The 23509-nt window shown below is 46.9% G+C and overlaps 1 protein-coding gene across 2 annotated transcripts in view; it reads left to right on the top strand.

Annotated features, from left to right (window-relative positions):
• LOC142290490 (retinol dehydrogenase 16-like) overlaps positions 1-23509 on the top strand; it is a 118432-nt gene that overhangs the window by 92489 nt on the left and 2434 nt on the right. For both annotated transcript variants that reach the window (XM_075334451.1, XM_075334450.1), the window contains one exon: positions 4510-4673. In XM_075334451.1, coding sequence (XP_075190566.1) covers positions 4510-4673 — 164 coding nt within the window. The remainder of the gene's footprint in view (positions 1-4509; positions 4674-23509) is intronic.

Below are 23509 nucleotides of genomic sequence, written 5' to 3'. Positions count from 1 at the left end.
ACCGTTACCGTTTCCGCAATACCGTCTCCGGAGAGGCAGGTTGGAGGGGAAGGACAGATCCCGCTCGGGTGACTTGTGCTGGACTGTGGGTCAAGGGGTGCTGCCTGGGTTTTAGGGGCAGCATCAGGGCCAGGTTGCTTGGGTGGGAGAGAGCGGAAACCGTGACCGTAAACCGTTGCAACGTTTAAGTAAATGTGCCTCCCGTCTTGGGAAGAGTATTAAAAATGTTACTTATGTTTGTTTAACCTTGTTACCCCTTTTTACAGAAAAATAAAACCGGTGTAGGACGGCAGCCCGCGGACGGTCTGCATTTTGCTAAGGGGGAATGTGTCGCCCTGGGCAAGCCAGGGGACACGGGTCACAGCACCACCACACCCCACACTCCAGGTAGGCACATCTATGCTAACCAGAAATCCTTGTTGCCTTCCTCCAGGAGTCTGATGATGCACACCAGGGGGTGGGCCAGGCGGTTGGCTCCGCCCACCAAGGAGCTCACAGCTCTGGAGGCAGGAAGAAACCAGGCAGATGAGTCCAGGAGGAGGAAGTGGAAGGAGTAACAACAGAGAAGCCCAGGCAGGGCAAGTGTGAGGAGCTAAGTAGAGGAGTTAAGAAAGTGAAAGTAGTGAAAGTGGAAAAGGAGGAAAGCAAGTAAAGTGACAGCAAAGAAAGAAAGCCTGAAGGGTCCAGCTTTGTGTAGGGCCAGAACAGCAAGGTCAGCGACGGCGGTGACTGTCTGGAGGGGGACCGTTTGGAAGTTCCTGGAAGGACCCCGTTGGCTGTGTGCCCGGAGGTCTGGAGCAGTGTTCCGAAGGACAGTCAGCACCAGGGCAGGGGCCTCTCGGACCCCGGCAAGGCTAGGAGTCGCCAAATTTGCCGAATCCGTCAGTGACGGGGACACAGATCCCCCAACAACCAAGTCCCGATTGAAGGCAACAGCCCAACCTGAACCGGGGAGACACCGCCACCGCCAGGGCACCAGTTTCCTCAGGGCCAGCGCCTGCGGGCAAAGTGTAGAGCTCCTCCGGCCCAGATTGCAGTCGGGGAGCGGGTAACCGGAGGGAATCCACCGCTACCACAAGTCAACCATAGGTGCAAGGAAGAGGGACATCACCGTCACCTACCGGGAGTGCAGGTGCAGCCGTCTGTGGGACCGTCCTACCAGCCGTTTGGTTTACCGTACAAACTGTGTCCATGTCTCAGGCTGAGTGAGTACCACAGTGCCGCAAGGCACAGCGCTGCCCCCGCGTCCCTGCGCCCACCAGGCCCCGCACCTACTTCACCATCACCGGGCCCCGGGATCACCAACCCCTACCCACGGAGGGGCAACACAACAACTGGCTGCTCCGCATCACCATCCCCGGGAGCCCCATATTGAGCAGCGGTGGTGAAATCACCACAACCGTGGGTGGCATCACGAACTATAACAATCCCCACACCACAAAACCCCCCTTTCACTCACGGGCGAGGAGTGTCGCTCGGGAAACCCCGGGATCCGGCCCACAGCTCGAGCCACCACTGAGCAGCTGCCGGACCCGAGCAGAAGGGGTGAGCGCGGTGTGCTGACACCCTCCTCCCCGCCCGCGACATTGTCACTTTTGTATTTGTAGGCTCAGGCTCTGCCTTAGATCTCATTGACAGTGATTTTGCTATTGAATGTGGGTACAGTGTTTCTGCTCTCGGGTATCCTATTAAGGTGTTAGTGAGTGATAATTCTCCCCTTGCTCAAAGTCATGTTCCTTCTAAGGTCGAGAATGTGAATGAAAGTGAGAGAGGTACACTCAGAATACATTTTACTTATGATCCTTACATCTTTACCTGCTAAACTAAAGTTAGTCATGCCCTGGTTGGTTAAACATAATCCTACCATTAATTCAGAGACTCTGGAGATTAAACCTTGGGGGGACTTTTGTTCCTCCAGTGGCTTAGAAAAATCCTTGGCATGTATGAGATCCGATCTGCCTGGATTTATTCAGGATTTTGAGGATGTTTTTTCTGAGACTAAGGGGCACTTTTCACACTACGACATCGCAAGCCGATGCTTGCGATGCCGAGCGCGATAGTCCCCGCCCCCATCGCAGCTGCAATATCATGGTGATAACTGCTGTAGCGAACATTATCGCTACGGCAGCTTCACATGCACTCACCTGCCCTGCGACGTCGCTCTGGCCGGCGAACCGCCTCCTTCCTAAGCGGGCGGGTCGTGCGGCATCATAGCGACGTCACACAGCGGGCGGAGATGAGCGGAACATAAACATCCCGCCCACCTCCTTCCTTCCGCATAGCCGGCCGGGATGCAGGTAGGAGATGTTCCTCGCTCCTGCGTCTTCACACACAGCGATGTGTGGTGCCACAGGAACGAGGAACAACATCGTAACATTGTTCTTTCCCAAATCATGGAAATGACCGACGCTACACCGATGAAACGATTACGACACTTTTGTGCTCATTAATCGTATCAAAAATGCTTTACACACTACGATGTCGACAGCGACGCCGGATGTGCATCACTTTCGATTTGACCCCACCGACATCGCACCTGCGATGTCGTAGTTTGCAAAGTGCCCCTTAGTGTGAAGTTCTCCCTCCACAAAGGTCTTATGTTTGTGCAACTTAATTCATACCAGGTGCCAAAATGCGTAAGTCTCATTTGTTTAACCTCTCTCTTCCAGAAAGAGATGCCTTGAAAGCCTATATTCAAAAGTGTCTGGCCAAGGAGCATATACTGCCATCCAACTCTTCAGTAGTCTTTGGGTTTTTCTTTGTCAAGAAAAAGATGGAGGGTTGTGTCCATGCTTGGATTTTATGGAGACTATAAGTTCACACTCCATAATCCCTATCATTTACCTTTTATACCTGACCTGTGTAATCAACTAGTTGGAGCCAAATGGTTTTCTAAGCTTGATTTAATGGGGACGTATAACCTCATACGTATTTGCAAGCTGGTAAGTGGAAAACCGCTTTGAATACACCCAATTGTCATTTTGAACATTTTTAAATGCTGTTCAAGTTGACTAATGCTCCAGCGGTTTTTCAGAACTTCATTAATGACTTTTGTCAGTCTTCATACCCAGCCATATCAAACCATGAAAGGTGGGGGGTGATATTCTCCGGCTGGGGAGATGCATGCTTATTGAGCCCACCCAGCCTAAAAATAGCAGCTTGGATGCATGAGTGCAGCCAGGTATGTGTAACACACTGAGTTGGAGATGTTCGTATATAATGCGTGACACATGCGATCAGACCACTACCAAAATACATCACAAAAAGGGGGACACACCGGGGTTATGATGCAACGGAGTTCCCTGCCGCTAATGAGAGGCGTGAGGGGGCACCTCCTGTATTCACCTCAAACTGACTACTGAGGTCCCTAGCAGGCCTATACAGGTTCTTTCAACTTGTTGGTAATCAGGATACCTGGGTCCCTCAGCTGGCCCTAAACTCTCCCTGTCTATTGAGTAGGCCAACGAGTACACTAGGCTTGCCACTAAACTAATAAACACTGAGGGAAAGGAAAGACAGATGGGGGAATAAAAAGAAGGATACAAAACAACAAACCTCACAGTAGAAGATGGACTCTAAAGTACAGGATAAAACCTTAGCAGGGAGACGACCGTGACGGTGTTTCACTTTGATATGCTTTGGCGTTTCAGATAAAATATAATATGATAAGTTTGAATAGCTGACTGGGATTTAAAGGGAGAGACAAGACTAGTCCGCTACCCCTCCCCCAACCCCGGCCTGCTCCCCCCAGATTGTTCCAGATGACTGACAGGTCTCTGACTGTGTACACATATGGAAGACACCAATCACTTGGAGCAAAGCAGGGAGAATCTGACCATGGGTAGCACCACATCTACTCCTACAGTTCCCAGCCAGCTTTTCAAACTATATTTTTTATGATAAAGAGTAAAAGTCAAATGATCCAGTAGAGGATCCGTTCATTTGAATGGAAATATCCAATAAGTTCCTTATCTGTAATTCAGGTTAAATCCTTTTTTTAGCAGAACCAAAAACATGATCTACACAACTTTTTGTCCTTCCAAATATTTGAGTAGCAACTGAATCAGTTTATATTTCTCGTTTTTTTAAAATTGACGGATCATCCATTAACAGATCAGTTTTTTAAACACTAGGCATGTCGAATACACTGGGGACGTTCAGAGACACCAAAATTAAAAACGGTTCCTTTCCATTTGTATCTGATCCTGTTTTTTATTAATTTTTCATATATATTATATAAGGATGACAGCTGGACATGTAAGTAGAGCCTAATACTGCATTCAAAAGTTCAGGAATTCTGATCTAGTTCTTAGTTTGTTTTTTATGATAAATCTGTTATATCTCCCGGAATTACACAATATCGGGAGTAAAAATGTAATGGGCCTTGCATAAAAGAGTGGGTATATTGCAAGTTCTCATCTGAATCAGGTAAGAGTAAACGTCCTGAGATTTTGTATTTCAACTAAAATATTCCTTCCTGACACTTATTATATTCTTTGCATTTTACAGACGTGAAATGAGAAGATTTGGTGTAAAAGTCAGCATCATAGAGCCGGGTTATTTCAAGACATTAATAAGTGATCCAGAATTACTTATAGGAAAATTTCGTTCCCTTTGGGAGAAGAATCCGGAAGAAGTGCGAAGTGCATATGGCCAGGAATTCTTTGAAGAACGTAAGTACCAATTTAAAGTAACACATGATAACACAAAAACCATTCATTCACATACCAAATAATAACTGACACTGGACACAGATATTCATTGGTAAAATATTGGCCGTGCTAATTTATTAAGAGTAACCTGAATCATTTAACAAACAATTAACCCTTTAAATTAACATTTCCAACTCATATAATTCCATAAATCATAAACCAGAATCCACTCAGACATCTGAGCGATTTTCCCCCACCAGGACACTAATTGCTATTAGTGTCCCCCCACACTATCGCACAGCCATTTTTCAACAATTCCTTGTAAACCCAGATTAAATATATCAACACCTATGTCAGACAGGTGTACCCCGTCGTTTCTATAGAACCCTACTAAAAAGCCTTCCAAATCCACATGGCGAAAAGAAAAATCACCCGTGACTCTAAAAAACTTTTCCATGGCACGATTGACCCTTTTTCTAATTTTTTCAAAAAACAAAAACCCCACCGATGTCCATGCAATTCTAGGGATAATTTCAGAAAATACTAAGTCCGGAACTGGAGTAGAATACATCCTTTTCTTCAGCTCACTGACTAGTTGAGCCCATCTCATTCCTCTGGAACCAAACCAATGAATATTAATGTGATCAAAGAAAATGTTAAATTTTCAGTGTATGTACGCATTGCAGCCCTCTTATGGGCCCAATATACGTATGAATGCCCAACAATCCAAACGATCATGGGTTCTGAAAATTCAAGCATTCAAAAATTAAGCAAGAGCTCCGGACGAACATAAATTTTATAGCGACCCAAATTCCACCTACCCAATTGCATGATTTTCTTTATATTCAATCCCAACGAAGCGGCGACAGTAGCTGCACCAATCCGGAAGGAATGAGAAGAAATTTTGTAATGTGCAAAACCCAAATGTGATAGACACCGCCTTAACAATGTACCAAACTGAAATTTTGTAGATGGTAAACCAGAAGAATGAATAAACAATGGACCCTTACCAGAGGGGCGCAACAAGACCCATAGTCGTAAGTTCTGAACTGGACAAACAGGGGAATCTTAAACACAAAATAACTTGATCCAATGCCCTTTTCCCCCCTGATCCGTCTTAGACACAGCAATAAAAATTAAACAATATGAATTAAAACTCTAACATCTTGCAATCTCAGACCCCCTAACTTATTTTTGCTACGAGACATCAATTCGCCAATCCTAAGAGTAGCAAAGAAAGCCAGTACAAACGCAGCTCTGAATAAACTGGCTTCGAAAAAATCTGTACAAACAACCCCCAAAGCCTGCCATAACTTCGATAACATATCAAAGGAAATAGGGTGCCTATCATCTGGACGGCAATTATCCCTTTTTAACCCCTTAAGCGCTTGCTTGATAGCAAAGAAGGAAATCAAAGACTCACTACCATATAATTTAAGAAAAAATGAAATACCAGCAAGCGCCTTATGTAACGCAGAATAACTAATGCCATTGGACAGCACAAACTGTATATACTCCAAAGCAGTTGACACTTTCGCAGCATAGCCACAAAAACCCCTTGCTTTACAGAATTCCAACCATCTCTCCCATGCGGCAGCATAAGCCGTCCAAGTGCTTGCCGCAATAGAGTTGCTAATAAACATTGGAATCAAGTCCAAAGAATGTCCCACAACTCCACCGGGAAATACAGTCTTACAACTTCCTCCAGCAACTCCGAGTTTCTGGACTCTAACCGCTGTAAAAAAGAGGGACAAGAAAATTCGAAGCATTCACTAACCAAAGACGCCTTCAACCAAATGTTGAATCTAAAACAAAGAAAAACTATCTGCCTCAATACCTTCGTAGCCCATATACATTTAGATGATAAAGTATTGATGCAAAAAACTACCCCTTTATCAGCCGACTGAAATGCAATGCGCCTATTAGCTAAATCATTACCCCATAAAGACAGAACCACCAAAATAGCAAACAATTCAACCACTGATCTCTTAGCATTCAAACCCAACTGACACCACTTTACCGGCTATGACTCCAAACACCAACTCTCCTTGAAACTCACCAAAAAACCTGCACTTATATCCACATGAAGTTCTACTTGTAATTCTTGAGCCAAGCAAAAAACCTCCTGAAAGCAGCTAATACCATTAAACTCCAACAAAAACCTCTGCCAAACCATCAAATCAGATCTCATCTCGGCTGAAACTCTAATATGGGCATTAACAGATGACAAACCAATCGTGCTATCATACAACCTTCTGCAAAAAACGCGCCCCATCGGAATGATTTTTAAGGCGAAATTCAAAGAACCCAACAGGCACTGCATCTCTCTTAGCGTGACCTTCTTTTTACTCACCACCGAATCAACCAAACCTTGTAATTTTATTAACTTATCAGCTGGCAAGCTACACTGCGTAGCTACGGAATCAATAGAAATCCCTAAAAATTCTAAATTGTGACAAGGGAAAACTGTCTTTTCTTCTGCAATTGGAATTCCAAAACCCTTCATCAAAGACAAAAACCTATCTAGCAAAACAAAACAAACATCTGAACTTCCAGAACCTACAAACAAAAAATCATCCAGATAGTGCAAGATTCCGCCACTAGGCACGGACTCCTGCACTACCCACTCTAAAAATGAAGAAAAACATTCAAAATAAAAGCAAGACAAAGAAAACCCCATGGGAAGGCACCTGTTAAAATAAAAACTACCCCCAAAAGAAAACCCTAAAGAATTAAAACCCATTGGATGAACAGGTAATAATCGAAAGGCAGATTTTATATCCGATTTGGCTAATAGCGCTCCTTGACCAAACCTTCTTAACAGATCAACTGCCATATCAAATGTAGCGTAATGAACTGACGCTACAGCTTTATCCACTTCATCATTGACAGATTGCCCCTTAGGGTATGACAAATGATGAATTACCCTAAAGGAACCTGCCTCTTTTTTAGGCACGATACCTAAAGGTGATAACCGAAAGTTTGGAAATGGAGGGCTATCAAATGGACCCGCTAGCCTCCCTAAACTAAATTCCTTTTTGATGTGCTTCAACATAAATTCTTCATGCGACCTAACCGAAAGAAGGTTAGAAACATGAAGACAACCTATTCCTTTAAAACTTGGAACAGGAAAACCAAACTCAAAACCATTACGCACTATGATGGCTTTCTCCCTGTCAGGGTATCGCTTTAGCCATGGGATCATTCTTTCCCATTTCACTGGAGTCTGAGCTTTTAAGAAAAAACTCACGGGAATTGTTGCTAGGCTGCTGACCCGCCTGTGGCCCCCTTTTAAAATATTTGAAAAGCGGGTGAGAACCCCCACATCCTGAACATTCGTGTTTAAATCTACAATTGGTCAGCCACTTGCATGCCGATTCGTTAAAAGCAAAACAGAAGCCTTTTTTAACCGGCAAATTAGCATTTTGTCTGACCAATCCAGATCTCTGTGGTAACATGAAGTTAAGCCAAAGCACAACGTCCTTGTTACCCCATCTCATATTAGAATGAACCGCCATCTTTTGACAAAATGATTTGTCATACGACAGCCAGTCTATACCCCCGAAGTTGCAATAAGCCTCCAGCACCGCATCCAAATGCTGAAAAAGCCCACTGCAACAACTGTGATCCTTTTCCCCTAATACCGCAGCATATATCGCAAAGGCTTGTAACCAATTGTGTAACGACTTAACCACCTTCCTCTTATCACCGTCGCTTTCACCTTTGGTCTCTGAGCCAGAGCGATACTGCTCCTTACCCATAGGTAATAATGCATATAAATCTACATACTCCTTATTCCAGATTTTTTCTTTCAAACTAACTGACAGATGAAAGCCCAAAGGAGAAGGCTGACACATAATGGCTTCCTTAAAAAATGATTGAGGAATACCATTATGATTTGCGATTGGATTTAAAGTGTGTGTACTATGGTGTGTGTAATTACCCTCCTTATGTAAGCACTCTGCCACTACACTACCAATCAGATCCCTTAAAGAGTCATAATTATTAAACATATTATTACTATTACATGGGAATATTCTCTCACCGCTCCTAGAAGGCTCCTCATGCACCGACGGGACCTCCTGCCGATCAGCGACGTCGCCTCCTGTTCCTGCAGCCAGCTCAGCCGATCCAGTTGCCTTGCCGCTCTCGCTATCCGATCCTTCCGACGACCAAGCTTGCAGGACCATTGGCGCACCATGACAGCACTTTTGCGGTAGCGGTGGCGATACCCTGCTACCTGGCCGCCGGTCACCGGATAATGTGGAGAATGGGCTCTCTGCTTCCGCCCATAGACCGGAAGTGCCGCCCACCTCAGCGTCACATCCGGTCGCGTCCCAGTTACACGGCCGGTTGGAATCTTGCGATGTCCGCGAGCGGCTTCTTCCGGCGGCATTCTTCTCCTGCTCTGGCAACGCGGCTGCAGACGTCTTCTTCGCCCGACCTGAAGAACGGCCACCGGACTTCCGACCACCGCTGGATCTTCTGGCGACCACCGGCGGTGAGTAAGCTCCTTTGCTTCTTCTGTGCCTTTTTATTCTCCGCTCGTCCTCAATGCCGGCGACAACCGAGCCTGCATTCCGCTGATCCACCGCTGCTCCAGTAGGAACCGGAACAGCAGCGACAGCAGAACCAGCTCCGGCCAGGCAGGTCTTCATCCATTCCGCGCCGTTGGCTTCTCCCGCTCGCCTCAGAACTTGCTGGAGCAGTTCTTCCATTCTGGAAATTCTTCCTCTTCATCAGCTGGACTGACCCAGCTGATTAAAACCCGGGGTATTTATAACCAAAATGCCCGCGCAATAATTTCAAAGGACCAACCCCAGCTGTTAAAACTGGCGCGCAGACAGCTGATTGGTCCCCAATCAGCTGCTCTCGTTGCCAGGCAGAAAAACAATTACCACAGGAGCTTATTAACCCATTCACTTAAGAAACCTTACTATATTGAATTAGGCTTTGTGTTATCATGAAAATCCCCGTGCTAGGCGCTAACGGGATTAAACATTACCTTGAAATGATAAGAGTAAAGGGTGCTTTACACGCTGCGATATCGGTAATGATATATCGTCGGGGTCACGTCGGTAGTGTTGCACATCCGGCGCCGTTACCGACATCGCAGCGTGTAACACAAGCGACGATCAATGAGCACAAAAATGTGAAAAATCGTTGCTCGTTGACACGTCGCTGATTTCTTTAATATCGCTGCTGCGACAGGTACGATGTTGTTTGTCGTTCCTGTGGCAGCACACATCGCTATGTGTGACACCACAGGAGCGACAAACATCTCCTTACCTGCCTCCACCGGCAATGCGGAAGGAACGAGGTGGGTGGGAGATTACGTCCCGCTCACCTCCGCCCCTCCGCTTCTATTGGACGGCTGCCGTGTGACGTCACTGTGACGCCGCACAAACCGCCCCCTTAGAAAGGAGGCGGTTCGCCGGCCAGAGCGACGTCGCAGGGCAGGTAAATCCGTGTGACGGGTGTAAGAGAAGTTGTGCAGCGCGGGCAGCTATTTGCCCGTGTCGCACAACCAAAGGGGGTGGGTACGATCGCTTGCGATATCGGTAACAATATCGCAGCAGGTAAAGTACCCTTTAGGGTGTTATTGTCGCGGGCGGGGAGGAGGGTGTCAGCACACTACACTCACCCCTTCTGCTCGGGTCCGGCGGCTGCTGCTCAGTGGTGGCTCGAGCAGTGGGCCGGATCCCAGGGGTTCTCGAGCGGCACTCCTCGCCCGTGAGTGAAAGGGGGTTGTTGGGTGTGGGAATTGTTTATTGTCCGTGACGCCACCCACGGTTGTGGTGATTTCACCACCGCTGCTCTATAGGCCCGGGGACGATGGTGTGTAGCAGCGAGATGTTGCGTTGCCCCTCCGTGGGTAGGGGTTGGTGATCCCGGGGCCCGGTGATAGTGAGGGAGGTGCAGGGCCTGGTGGGCGCAGGGACGCGGGGGCAGCGCTGTGCCTTGCGGCACTGTGGTACTCACTCAGCCTGAGACGTTGACACAGTTTTATGGTAAACCACATGGCTGGAAAGACGGTTCCCACGAACGGCTGCACTTGCTCTCCCAGTAGGTAACGGTGATGTCCCTCTGACCTGCACCTGTTGTTTCTAAGTTGGTAGCGATGGGATCCCACCGGTAACCCGCTCCCCGGCTTCAAGCTGGACCGGAGGAGCTTTACTTTGCCCGCAGACGCTGGCCCTGAGGAACTGGTGCCTTGGCGGTGGCGGTGTTCCTCCTTAATGGTTGGACTGTTGCCTTTAATCGGGACTTGGTTGTTGGGGGATCTACGTCCCCTTCACTGACGGATTCGGCAAATTATGGCGACTCCTAGCCTTGCCGGGGTCCGAGAGGCCCCTGCCCTGGTGCTGACTGCCCTTTGCACGCTGTTCCAGACCGCCGGGTCACTACCCGTCCGCGGTCCTTCCAGGAGCTCCCGAACAGTCACCCCTCTGGACAGTCACCATCGTTGCTGACCTTGCTGACCCGGTCCTACACACAGCTGGACCACTTCAGGCTTTTCGCTCTCTTTCTTTCCTGTCACCACTCTTGCTTTCCTCCTTTACCACTTTACTTTCTGTTTACTCCTCTTAGCTGTTTACTCAAGCCCTGCCTGGGCTACTCTCTTGTTCACTCTTTCATGTCCCTCACTGGACTGCACTGCCTGGTTTCTCCCACCTCCAGAGCTGTGAACTCCTCGGTGGGCGGAGCCAACCGCCTGGCCCACCCCCTGGTGTGAATCATCAGCCTCTGGAGGAAGGCAACAAGGATTTTTGGTTAGCTTTGGTGTTCCTAACTGGGATGTAGGGTGTGGTGGTGTAATGACCTGTGTCCCCTGGCTTGCCCAGGGCGACACATTCCCCCTTAGCAAAATGCAGACCGTCCGCGGGCTGCCGTCCAACACCGGTTTTATTTTTCTGTAAAAGATAACATGGTAAAATAACATATGTACATTTTTAATGAATCTTCCCATAACGGGAGGCACATTTCTTAAACGTTGCAAACGGTTTACGGTTACGGTTTCCGCTCTCTCCCACCCAAGCAACCTGGCCCTGATGCTGCCCCTAAAGCCCATGCAGCACCCCTTGACCCACAGTCCAGCACACGGTACCCGAGCGGGATCGGTCCTTTCCCTCCAGAGGGTAGCCACTGGTTCCTTTGGTGGCTGGGCCCCAGCCTGCTCTGCTGAGGGCCCTCCCTCCAACCTGCCTCTCCGGAGGCGGCATTGCGGAAAACGGTAACGGCAAACAACTTATTTACAAACCACTAACGTTTGTGGTTGCCCTGCAAGTTCACGGGCTTGTCCATGGATAGTTCCCATGCAAAACAACTTTTAAACGGTCCCCACAGGGACAACGGTGCCGGCTCCGGCCGGTTGCAAATCACACAGATAATAAGGTGAGGTACTCGGTATCATTTTCATCATTAGCAGAACTTTCAAACAAACTTTTTCAACTTCAAACAAAATGGTGGTCCCAACGGGGACTGGACAACGGTGCTCCGCTGCCCTACTCCAGGCCTTCAACTTCATCCGAGGGAGGGGGTGCCGGACCCACTCGGCTTTCCTGGCTGCCCCGTAGCTTCACATCCAGGGCAAACCACCCCCTCTCTCCGCAGTGTCGGGTATACTGAACGAGGTCTCCAGGCATGAGGTTGCTGCCGGGATGCTCCTCAGGTAGGTGGGCATTCACATCCCGCCAGGCTACAAACACTTCGGCCTCCAGGCCCGGCTCGTAGATGAACCCGTAGCCCCGGCGGACATCAAACCGCCTCACCTGCCCCTCGTACAGCGGTCCCCGGACACGGAATGTCGCTTGCCGGAGGTTTTCTTTTTCTTTAATAGCTCGGGCCACCAGCTTGGCCTTCTTTCGTTCCCTCTCAGCGATTTCCAGGCCCAGCGGTACCGGCTCCCTATCCCAATACGGCGCTGCTGCGAGTGCCGGCGCACGGGTCGGGCCCCGCGGGACATTCTGGACGTTGCCCACTATCAGGAATCTGGGCGGCGTGTCCCGCGGTGTCTTGGCCTTGGGCGCTGCCTTGCAGCAACAACCCGGCGCTACCTCAGCCGAGGTGTGGGGGATGGGCATAGGGGCTTTCCGCTGCTGGGCCTTCGGCTCGGAGTGGGTCATCGGCTCCGGCTCAGGAGATTGTTCAAGGGATGCCTCCGGTTCAACCTTCGGAATCTTCCACGGTAACACCTCCGGTTTACTGCGGGCTCCGGCTACAGGTCGGTCCGCCTGGGTGGGGACGCTGGGTATTGCTACCGGTTGTGGTGGTAGCAGGCCTAGTGGCGGGCTCACGGCCTCCGAGACGGGTGGCGAGGGAGGCAACGGGGGGAGAGGGCTTGGACCGGGCCCCGCAGCCGCGATGACCGGCCCTTCCAGGGCATCGGGACGTGGGTCACTCACCCTCCCTTTCTCCGCTTCCTCCTCGCGTCTCCGCACGGTGGCTATAACGTCCGCCATGTCGGTCTCTCACTCCTCCATGAGGAGCTGTATCCTGACCTGCAGCCGTTGGTAGAGCTGCGCGGTTCGGATTTCCACCCACGCCGCGGTTCCAGGCGCGGGGGCTACGGTGTCGCGGGACGGCATCCACATGATGGCTTCTTCTTCCAGGAACGGTATGTCTGCAGAGTTCTGGCGTCCCTGCTTTTATAGCTGCAGCTACATGCAGCCAGCCGCCATCGCGTCCCCCTTAGCTCTTTTCGGCCCCTCCTCTCTCGGGGCGGGGTTTTGGCCTTCGCGCCTCTGCTACTCGAGAAGACGCTCGAGCGGGAACTTTTCGCGCCAAAGATAGCGGCTTCTGAAATTTTTCTGCCGGATACCTCCGGCGGTAACAAGGCGCACCTCTACCAGACGGCAGAGCGGTAAGATCCTGTTCATGACGCCAAGTTGTCGCGGGCGGGGAGGAGGGTGTCAGCACACTACGCTCACCCCTTCTGCTCGGGTCCGGCGGCTGCTGCTCAGTGGTGGCTCGAGCGGTGGGCCGGATCCCGGGGGTTCTCGAGCGGCACTCCTCGCCCGTGAGTGAAAGGGGGTTGTTGGGTGTGGGAATTGTTTATTGTCCGTGACGCCACCCACGGTTGTGGTGATTTCACCACCGCTGCTCTATAGGCCCGGGAACGATGGTGTGTAGCAGCGAGATGTTGCGTTGCCCCTCCGTGGGTAGGGGTTGGTGATCCCGGGGCCCGGTGATAGTGAGGGAGGTGCAGGGCCTGGTGGGCGCAGGGACGCGGGGGCAGCGCTGTGCCTTGCGGCACTGTGGTACTCACTCAGCCTGAGACGTTGACACAGTTTTACGGTAAACCACACGGCTGGAAAGACGGTTCCCACGAACGGCTGCACTTGCTCTCCCAGTAGGTAACGGTGATGTCCCTGTGACCTGCACCTGTTGTTTCTAAGTTGGTAGCGATGGGTTCCCACTGGTAACCCGCTCCCCGGCTTCAAGCTGGACCGGAGGAGCTCTACTTTGCCCGCAGACGCTGGCCCTGAGGAACTGGTGCCTTGGCGGTGGCGGTGTTCCTCCTTAATGGTTGGACTGTTGCCTTCAATCGGGACTTGGTTGTTGGGGGATCTACGTCCCCTTCACTGACGGATTCGGCAAATTATGGCGACTCCTAGCCTTGCCGGGGTCCGAGAGGCCCCTGCCCTGGTGCTGACTGCCCTTTGCACGCTGCTCCAGACCGCCGGGTCACTACCCGTCCGCGGTCCTTCCAGGAACTCCCGAACAGTCACCCCTCTGGACAGTCACCGTCGTTGCTGACCTTGCTGACCCGGTCCTACACACAGCTGGACCACTTCAGGCTTTTCGCTCTCTTTCTTTCCTGTCACAACTCTTGCTTTCCTCCTTTACCACTTTACTTTCTGTTTACTCCTCTTAGCTGTTTACTCAAGCCCTGCCTGGGCTACTCTCTTGTTCACTCTTTCATGTCCCTCACTGGACTGCACTGCCTGGTTTCTCCCGCCTCCAGAGCTGTGAACTCCTCGGTGGGCGGAGCCAACCGCCTGGCCCACCCCCTGGTGTGAATCATCAGCCTCTGGAGGAAGGCAACAAGGATTTTTGGTTAGCTTTGGTGTTCCTAACTGGGATGTAGGGTGTGGTGGTGTAATGACCTGTGTCCCCTGGCTTGCCCAGGGCGACACATTATCACAGTGGGATATAAAATGGATAAGTGCAAAGTGAAAAAAAACATCTGTCATATGGATGCTAGGTGAGAAAAAACTCGCAACCCCACATGGCATACAGAATATCAAACAGATATCACTCATCCCACTATTCTGGATGAGAATGGAACCGATTTTTTTTTTAAACGCCGATGTGAGAGGATCCTAAACTATAGAAAATTGCTCAGTGTCAGGATATTCTGTATATAAAAAAATCAGTCATAATGTAAAGGTGGACATATTAAAAGAAATCAGCAGATACACTATGTATTGATCAATTTACAGTATAAGGATCTAGCGTGTGGTAACCTCCATAGTTCTTCCTGATGGTAGATTTGAGGAAAACGTAGGTTCTTTCATGTTGAACAACCTGGCAACTGCTTATTTATCCCTTCATGCTGGAATAAACATGCAGGCTTGGCAAGCTAAGAGTTTATGATGATTTGTCAAAGATATTGTGTGGATAGATTTTTTTTTTTTTTTTAACACCGCTTGATAGTTACTGTACTGTAACTTACCTCCACGCCTTTACGTGGACACAATTATTGGCATACAACTGTGCTGCCCCCTTCATGCATCTTTGAGCCACGTACGTGTTTTACCTTTGTTTTTCACGGTTAGAACACGTACCTATTATAGTCTGGGGGTGGTGTTCTCATGACCATATTTTCACAGAGATGCGTTCGATTTGATCCGAGTTACAGATTGAAATTATACATACAAGTCTATGGGTCTGTGAAAATTATGACACCATTGTGCAATCTGCACTAATGGTGATTAAAATTACAAAGGATAGAAGATGATTTGCATTTTATTATGGGGCTTTTTTCATACATGAAAATCGCTGAACAACACTTGAAATCAGATTCAAAATAAGGCAGAGAAATCCAATTTTTTTACCCAGAAGCTACCTCAACCTGAGGAATGGGGTCAGCATTTACCTTTAGGGTGCGCGTTACGTCAGTTATATCTCTATTGGCAGGTAGTGGAAATAAAGACCAAGGGTAATTTAGAATTGCTGCCCTTTATTTAACACTATTAACCGATACTTTGAAGGTGTATTCTTTTATAGTATTTATTATTGAGGTTGTCACATAGTCCTGGGATTTTGTGTTATTTGTTCATGGTGTGGGATGGTTTTGATTTTTAAACAAATTTAATAAAAATTGTTTTTATGTCTAAGAATGAATTGAAGCAGCTTCTGGGTAAAAAAAAAAAAAAATCACTGATGAAACAACACTGACGGTTAATATTTAGGCATGATCAAATTATTCACTTCGCTGAATATCCGGTGAGTACCTCGCCGCTATTCGAGTATTCGCGAGTATTCGACCCCCAATGTAAGTCTATGGAAAACCAGAAGAATTTCATGTTGGACCCGTCGGTGAGCTGTGGTGACTGAGGAAGAGGCTGAAATGGATGGCAAAATGCAGAAACCGTATGGGCACAGCCTGTAGAAGGTGTGTGACTGCATTTCTGCCCCCTCACGATTTATCCAAGATGACAGGGCGCACACCAACACGCCGCCCGCATTCACCCTCTTCCTCTGATTTCTGTCATGACACATGCGACATGGGTCCAGCTAAGTCACCCCCCCATACCGCCCAGTGTTTCCCAGTGTTCCCCCAGTGTCTTTACTTTTTTGCAGCGTTGATCCCCCGTGATCTCTCCTCCTTAACAATAAACGCTGGGCGCATGCGCAGAGCCCGGCTGTCAGCTCAGCTTCCTGTGTTCAGTGAGAGCTGTGCTGGCTACATGGACACTGCTGATGTGGACGCGGGGAGAGTAGATGCAGATTCTTTGCATCCACACTCCTCACATGGAGGGTCTGCACTCCTAGAAAATGGGGGATATGTTCCTTGGGCGGGCCCCCCATATTCTAGAAAGTCCAGAGTCATCGTGATACTTCCAAAATGTATTACAGGGGTATTTTTTTTCTTTACAATAAATTGGTGAAAGAGGGAATGTTTGGGGAGTGTTTTTTTTAATTTTTTTTTTGTCTATTTTTTTATTCTATTTTTATTACTGACAGTTTGTGATGTCGGGTATCTGATAGATACCATGACATCACAAACTGCTGGGCTTGATGTCAGGTGACATTACACATCTGGTATCAACCCTATTTATTACCACGTTTGCCACCGCATTAGGGCAACGGGATGAGCTGGGGCGAACAACCAGGATTGGCACATCTAATGGAGGCGCCACTTCTGGGGCAGCTGCGGCCTGCTATTTTTAGGCTGGGAAGGGCCAATAACTATGGACCTTTCCACCCTGAGAATACCAGACCACTGCTGTCCGCTTTACCTTGGCTAGTGAACCAATTTGGGGGGAACCCCACTTTTTTTTTTAAATTATTTGTTTATAAATAATTATAAAAAAGAGCCTGGGGGCCCTCCAAATTGGATCCTCAACAAAGGTAAAGCTGCCAGCTGTGGTCTACAGGCTGCAGCCATCTGATTTACCCTAGCTAGCTATCAAAAATGGGGGGACCCCACGTCGGGTTTTTTTTAAATTATTTATTTTTTTGGCTTAATACAACGCTAGGCACCCTTTAGTGCCACATGAAAGTCACTAAAGGGTGCCAGCTTAGAATATGCAGGGAGGTGGGACATTATATATGTGTTTGACATCGGTTTGCCTGTCTATCTATCAATTTATCTATCCTTTATCTATCTACCCATCTACAGTCATATGAAAAAGTTTGGGCACCCCCATTAATGTTAACCTTGTTTCTTTATAACAATTTGGATTCTTGCAACAGCTATTTCAGTTTCATATATCTAATAACTGATGGACTGAGTAATATTTCTGGATTGAAATGAGGTTTATTGTCCTAACAGAAAATGTGCAATCCGCATTTAAACAAAATTTGACAGGTGCATAAGTATGGGCACCTCAACATAAAAGTGACATTAATATTTTGTAGATCCTCCTTTTGCAAATATAACAGCCTCTAGTCGCTTCCTGTAGCTTTTAATGAGTTCCTGGATCCTGCATGAAGGTATATTTGACCATTCCTGTTTACAAAACAATTCCAGTTCAGTTAAGTTTGATGGTTGCCGAGCATGGACAGCACGCTTCAAATCATCCCCCAGATTTTCAATGATATTCAGGTCTGGTAACTGGGATGGCCATTCCAGAACATTGTAATTGTTCCTCTGCATGAATGCCTGAGTAGATTTGGAGCGGTGTTTTCGATCATTGTCTTGCTGAAATATCCATCCCCTGCGTAACTTCAACTTTGTCACTGATTCTTGCACATTATTGTCAAGAATCTGCTGATACTGAGTTGAATCCATGCGACCCTCAACTTTAACAAGATTCCCGGTGCCGGCATTGGCCACACAGCCCCAAAGCATGATGGAACCTCCACCAAATTTTACTGTGGGTAGCAAGTGCTTTTATTGGAATGCCGTGTTTTTTTGCCTCCATGCATAACGCCTTTTTGTATGACCAAACAACTCAATCTTTGTTTCATCAGTCCACAGGACCTTCTTCCAAAATGTAACTTGCTTGTCCAAATGTGCTTTTGCATACCTCAGGCGACTCTGTGGCGTGCTTGCAGAAACGGCTTCTTTCGCATCACTCTCCCATACAGCTTCTCCTTGTGCAACGTGCGCTGTATTGTTGACCGATGCACATTGACACCATCTGCAGCAAGATGATGCTGCAGGTCTTTGGAGGTGGTCTGTGGATTGTCCTTGACTGTTCTCACCATTCTTTTTCTCTGCCTTTCTGATATTTTCTTGGCCTGCCACTTCTGGGCTTAACAAGAACTGTACCTGTGTTCTTCCATTTCCTTACTATGTTCCTCACAGTGGAAACTGACAGTTTAAATCTCTGAGACAACTTTTTGTATCCTTCCCCTGAACAGCTATGTTGAATAATCTTTGTTTTCAGATCATTTGAGAGTTGTTTTGAGGAGCCCATGATGCCACTCTTCATAGGAGATTCAAATAGGAGAACAACTTGCAAGTGGCCACCTTAAATACCTTTTCTCATGATTGGATACACCTGCCTATGAAGTTCAAAGCTCAATGAGGTCACAAAACCAATTTAGTGCTTTAGTAAGTCAGTAAAAAGTAGTTAGGAGTGTTCAAATCAAGAAATTGATAAGGGTGCCCATACTTTTGCATTGGTCAAATTTTGTTTAACTGCGGATTGCACATTTTCTGTTAGTACAATAAACCTCATTTCAATCCAGAAATATTACTCAGTCCATCAGTTTTTAGATATATGAAACTGAAATAGCTGTTGCAAAAACCCAAATTGTTCTAAAGAAAAAAAGTTAACATTAATAGGGGTGCCCAAACTTTTTCATATGACTGTATCTATCCTTCTATCTATCTATCTATCTATCTATCCATTATCTATCTATCTATCGATCCATTATCTATCCCTCTATCCCTCTATCTATCTTTCTATCTATCCATTAGATAGATAGATAGATAGATACATAGATAATGGATAGATAGACAGATAGATAATGGATAGATAGACAGATAGATGGATGGATGGATGGATAGATAAATAAATAGATAGATAAATAAATAGATAGCTGGATAGATAGATAATGGATTGATAGATAGATGGGTAAATGGATAGATAGATAGATAGAAAGATAGATAGCAGAATAGATAGATTGATAATGGATGGATGGATGGATGGATAAATAGATAAATGGATGGATAGTTTCATAGTTTCATAGTTTTTAAGGTTGAAGGGAGACTCTAAGGGGTACTTTGCACACTACGACATTGCAGGTGCGATGTCGGTGGGGTCATGTCGAAAGTGACGCACTTCCTGCGTCGCTCTCGACATCGTAGTGTGTAAAGCCTAGATGATACGATGCAAAAATGTCGTAATTGTATCATCGGTGTAGCGTCGGCGAAAACCATAATTACCTTGCTGCGACGGCCCGATGTTGTTCCTCGTTTCTGCGGCAGCACACATCGCTGTGTGTGAAGTCGCAGGAGCGAGGAACATCTCCTACCTGCTTGACCGCGGCTCCTGTCGGCTATGCGGAAGGAAGGAGGTGGACGTGATGTATACGTCCAGCTCATCTCCGCCCCTCCGCTTCTATTGGCCGCCTTCCGTGTGACGTCGCTATGACGCCGCACAGCCCGCCCCCTTAATAAGGAGGCGGGTCGCCGGCCAAAGCGACGTTGCAGGGCAAGGTGAGTGCATGTGAAGCTGGCGTAGCGATAATTTTCGCTACGCCAGCTATCACCACATATCGCTGCTGCGACAGGGGCGGGGACTATAGCACTCGGCATCGCAGCATCGGCTTGCGATGTCGTAGTGTGCAAAGTACCCCTTAGTCCAGCTAGTTCAACCCGTAACCTAACATGTTGATCCAGAGGAAGGCAAAATAAACCCAATGTGGCAAACAAGCTCCAATGGGGAAAAAAATTCCTTCCTGACTCCACATACAGCAATCAGACTAGTTCCCTGGATCAACACCCTGTCATAAAATCTAATATAACTGGTAATATTACATTTTTCAAGAAAGGCATCCAGGCTCTGCTTAAATGTTAGTAGTGAATCACTCATTACAACATCATGCGGCAGAGAGTTCCATAGTCTCACTGCTCGTACAGTAAAGAATCCTCATCTGTGATTATGATTAAACCTTCTTTCCTCAAGACGTAGCGGATGCCCCCGTGTTCCAGTCGCAGGCCTAGGTGTAAAAAGATCTTTAGAAAGGTCTCTGTACTGTCCCCTCATATATTTATACATTGTGATTAGATCCCCCCTAAGCCTTCGTTTTTCCAAACTAAATAACCCCAAGTTTAACTTGGTATTGCAGCCCACCCATTCCTCTAATCATCTTGGTCGCTCTTCTCTGCACCCTCTCCAGTTCAGCTATGTCCTTCTTATATATCGGTGACCAGAATTGTACACAGTATTCTAAGTGCGGTCGCACTAGTGACTTGTATAGAGGTAGAACTATATTTTTTTTATGAACACTTATACCTCTTTTAATACATCCCATTATTTTATTAGCCCTGGCAGCAGTTGCCTGACACTGTCCACTAAAGTTAAGTACCATCCACCCATACACCCAAGTCTTTCTGTGTCTGTTTTACCCAGTGTTCTACAATTAAGTACATAATTATAAATTTTATTTCCTCTACCCAAGTGCATGACCTTACATTTATCTACATTAGACTTTAATTGCCACTTCTCAGCCAAATCCTTCAATTTACATAAATCTCCCTGTAATATAAAATTATCCTCCTCTGTATTGATTACCCTGCAGAGTTTAGTATCATCTACAAATATTGAAATTCTACTCCGCATGCCCCCAACGAGATCATTAATAAATATGTTGAAAAGAAGCGGGCCCAATACTGACCCCTGTGGTACCCCACTATGAACTGAGACCCAGTCCGAGTACGTACCATTAATAACCACCCTTTGTTTCCTATCACTGAGCCAGTTTTTAACCCAATTACACATATTTTCCCCTATACCCATTATTCTCATTTTATGTACCAACCTTTTGTGTGGCACCGTATCAAAAGCTTTTGAAAAGTCCATATACACAACATCCACTACATTTCCCTGGTCCAGGCTTGAACTTACCTCTTCATAAAAGCTGATCAATGAGTCTGACAGGATCGATCCCTCATAAACCCATGTTGATACTCTGTCATAAGGTTATTTTTCTTGAGATACTCCAGTATAGCATCTTTCAAGAGACCCTCAAGGATTTTACCAACCGTAGAGGTTAAACTTACCGGCCTATAATTTCCCAGCTCAGTTTTTGTCCCCTTTTTGAATATTGGCACCACATTTGCTATGCGCCAGTCCTGCGGTACCGACCCTGTTATTAAGGAATCTGTGAAGATTAAAAATAATGGTCTATCTATCACAGAACTCAATTCCTGTAGTACTCTGGGGTGTATGCCATCCGGGCCCAGAGATTTGTCAACCTTAGTGATTTCAAAGCGGCGGCGTACTTCCTGCTGGGTTAAGCAGGTAATATTCAAGGGTGAATTTATGGTATCACTGGTCATGTCATCTGCCATGGCATTTTCTTATATAAAAACTGTAGAAAAAAAGTCATTCAGCAGGTTGGCTTTACCCTCATCCCCTCCACCATTTCACCAAGACTATTTTTAAGGGGGCCAACACTATCGCTTTTCAGTTTTTTACTGATTATGTAGTTAAAGAATATTTTAGGATTATTTTTTACTTTCTCTCGCAGTGAGTCTCTCTGTCTCAAACTGAGCTAACTTAATTTGCTTTTTACATATTTTATTTAATTTTCTACAATTATATAATGCCTCATCACTACCTACTCTCTTTAATTCTTTTAAGGCTTTCTGTTTTTCTTTTATTGCTTCCCTTACAGCTCTATTTAGCCATAGGGGTTTTCTCCTATTTCTAGCATGTTTGTTCCCATAGGGTATATTTTCTGCACAAGCCCTATTCAGGATACTCATAAAAGATCATCTCTCAACCGTTTAAAATTTGCTTTCCTGAAGTTTGGTGTCCTTGTAGCCCCTCTACTATACATCTTACTAAAGAATACATGAAAACTTATTATTTTGAGATCACTATTCCCCAAGTAACCCACAACTTGTATATTTGATATGCGGTCTGGCCTATTGGTCTAGTAGTGCTCCCCCTCTTGTGGGGTCCTGTACCATTTGTGAAAGGTAATTATCTTTCACTGTTATCAAAAACCTATTTCCTTTGCTGGAACTGCAAGTTTCTGTAACCCAATTTATATCCGGATAGTTAAAGTTCCCCATAATAATTACCTCTCCGAGACTCGCTGCTTTATCAATTTGCTTTATGAGGAGATTCTCTGCCTCTTCCATAATATTCGGCATCTTATAACACACCCCTATCAGTATTTTATTATTCATTCCCCCCCCCCTTATCTCCACCCAGAGGGACTCTACATTCTCAGTACCCTCACATATGTTGTCACGTAGGATTGGTTTTAGGTATGATTTTACATATAGACACATACCTCCCCCTCGCTTATTTGTACGGTCATTCCTAAATAGGCTATAACCCTGTAAATTAACAGCCCAGTCATAGCTCTCATCCAGCCATGTCTCTGATATCCCCACTATATCATAATTTTTTCCAACAATATTAATTCTAATTCCTCCACCTTATTTGTGAGGTGTCGGGCATTAGTGTACATGCACGTTATGTATGACTCTGTACCTCTATTCCTGCTTACTGTCCTAACCCTTCCCCCTGTACCACCCCCATTTTATTACTTGTGCCCTGGTCACTATCTGCACTACATTCCCCTTCTATAAAGGGAATACCTTAGCCCCCCATTCCTAGTTTAAATACTCCTCCAACCTTCTAGCCATCTTTTGCCCCAGCACAGCTGCACCCTTCCCATTAAGATACAGCCCATCCCTAGCATAGAATCTGTAGCCAACTGAAAAGTCGGCCCAATTCTCCAGTAACCCAAAACCCTCCGTCCTACACCAATTCCTGAGCCACCTGTTAAACTCCCTAATCTCCCTTTGCCTCTCGTGTGGCTCGTGGCACAGGTAGTATTTCCGAAAATACCACCCTGGAAGTCCTTGCTTTAAGCTTACAACCTAATTCCCTGAAATCATCTTTAAGGACCTTCCACCTACCTCTAACTTTGTCATTTGTGCCAATGTGTACAATGACCGCTGGGTCCTCCCCAGCCCCTCCCAGTAATCTGTC

This window comes from Anomaloglossus baeobatrachus, chromosome 2 (genome assembly GCF_048569485.1).
Source record: "Anomaloglossus baeobatrachus isolate aAnoBae1 chromosome 2, aAnoBae1.hap1, whole genome shotgun sequence".
NCBI classification, from domain to species: Eukaryota; Metazoa; Chordata; class Amphibia; order Anura; family Aromobatidae; genus Anomaloglossus; species Anomaloglossus baeobatrachus.
Note: the sequence above shows the minus strand (reverse complement) of the source record. Positions and strands in the feature narration are given on the sequence as shown.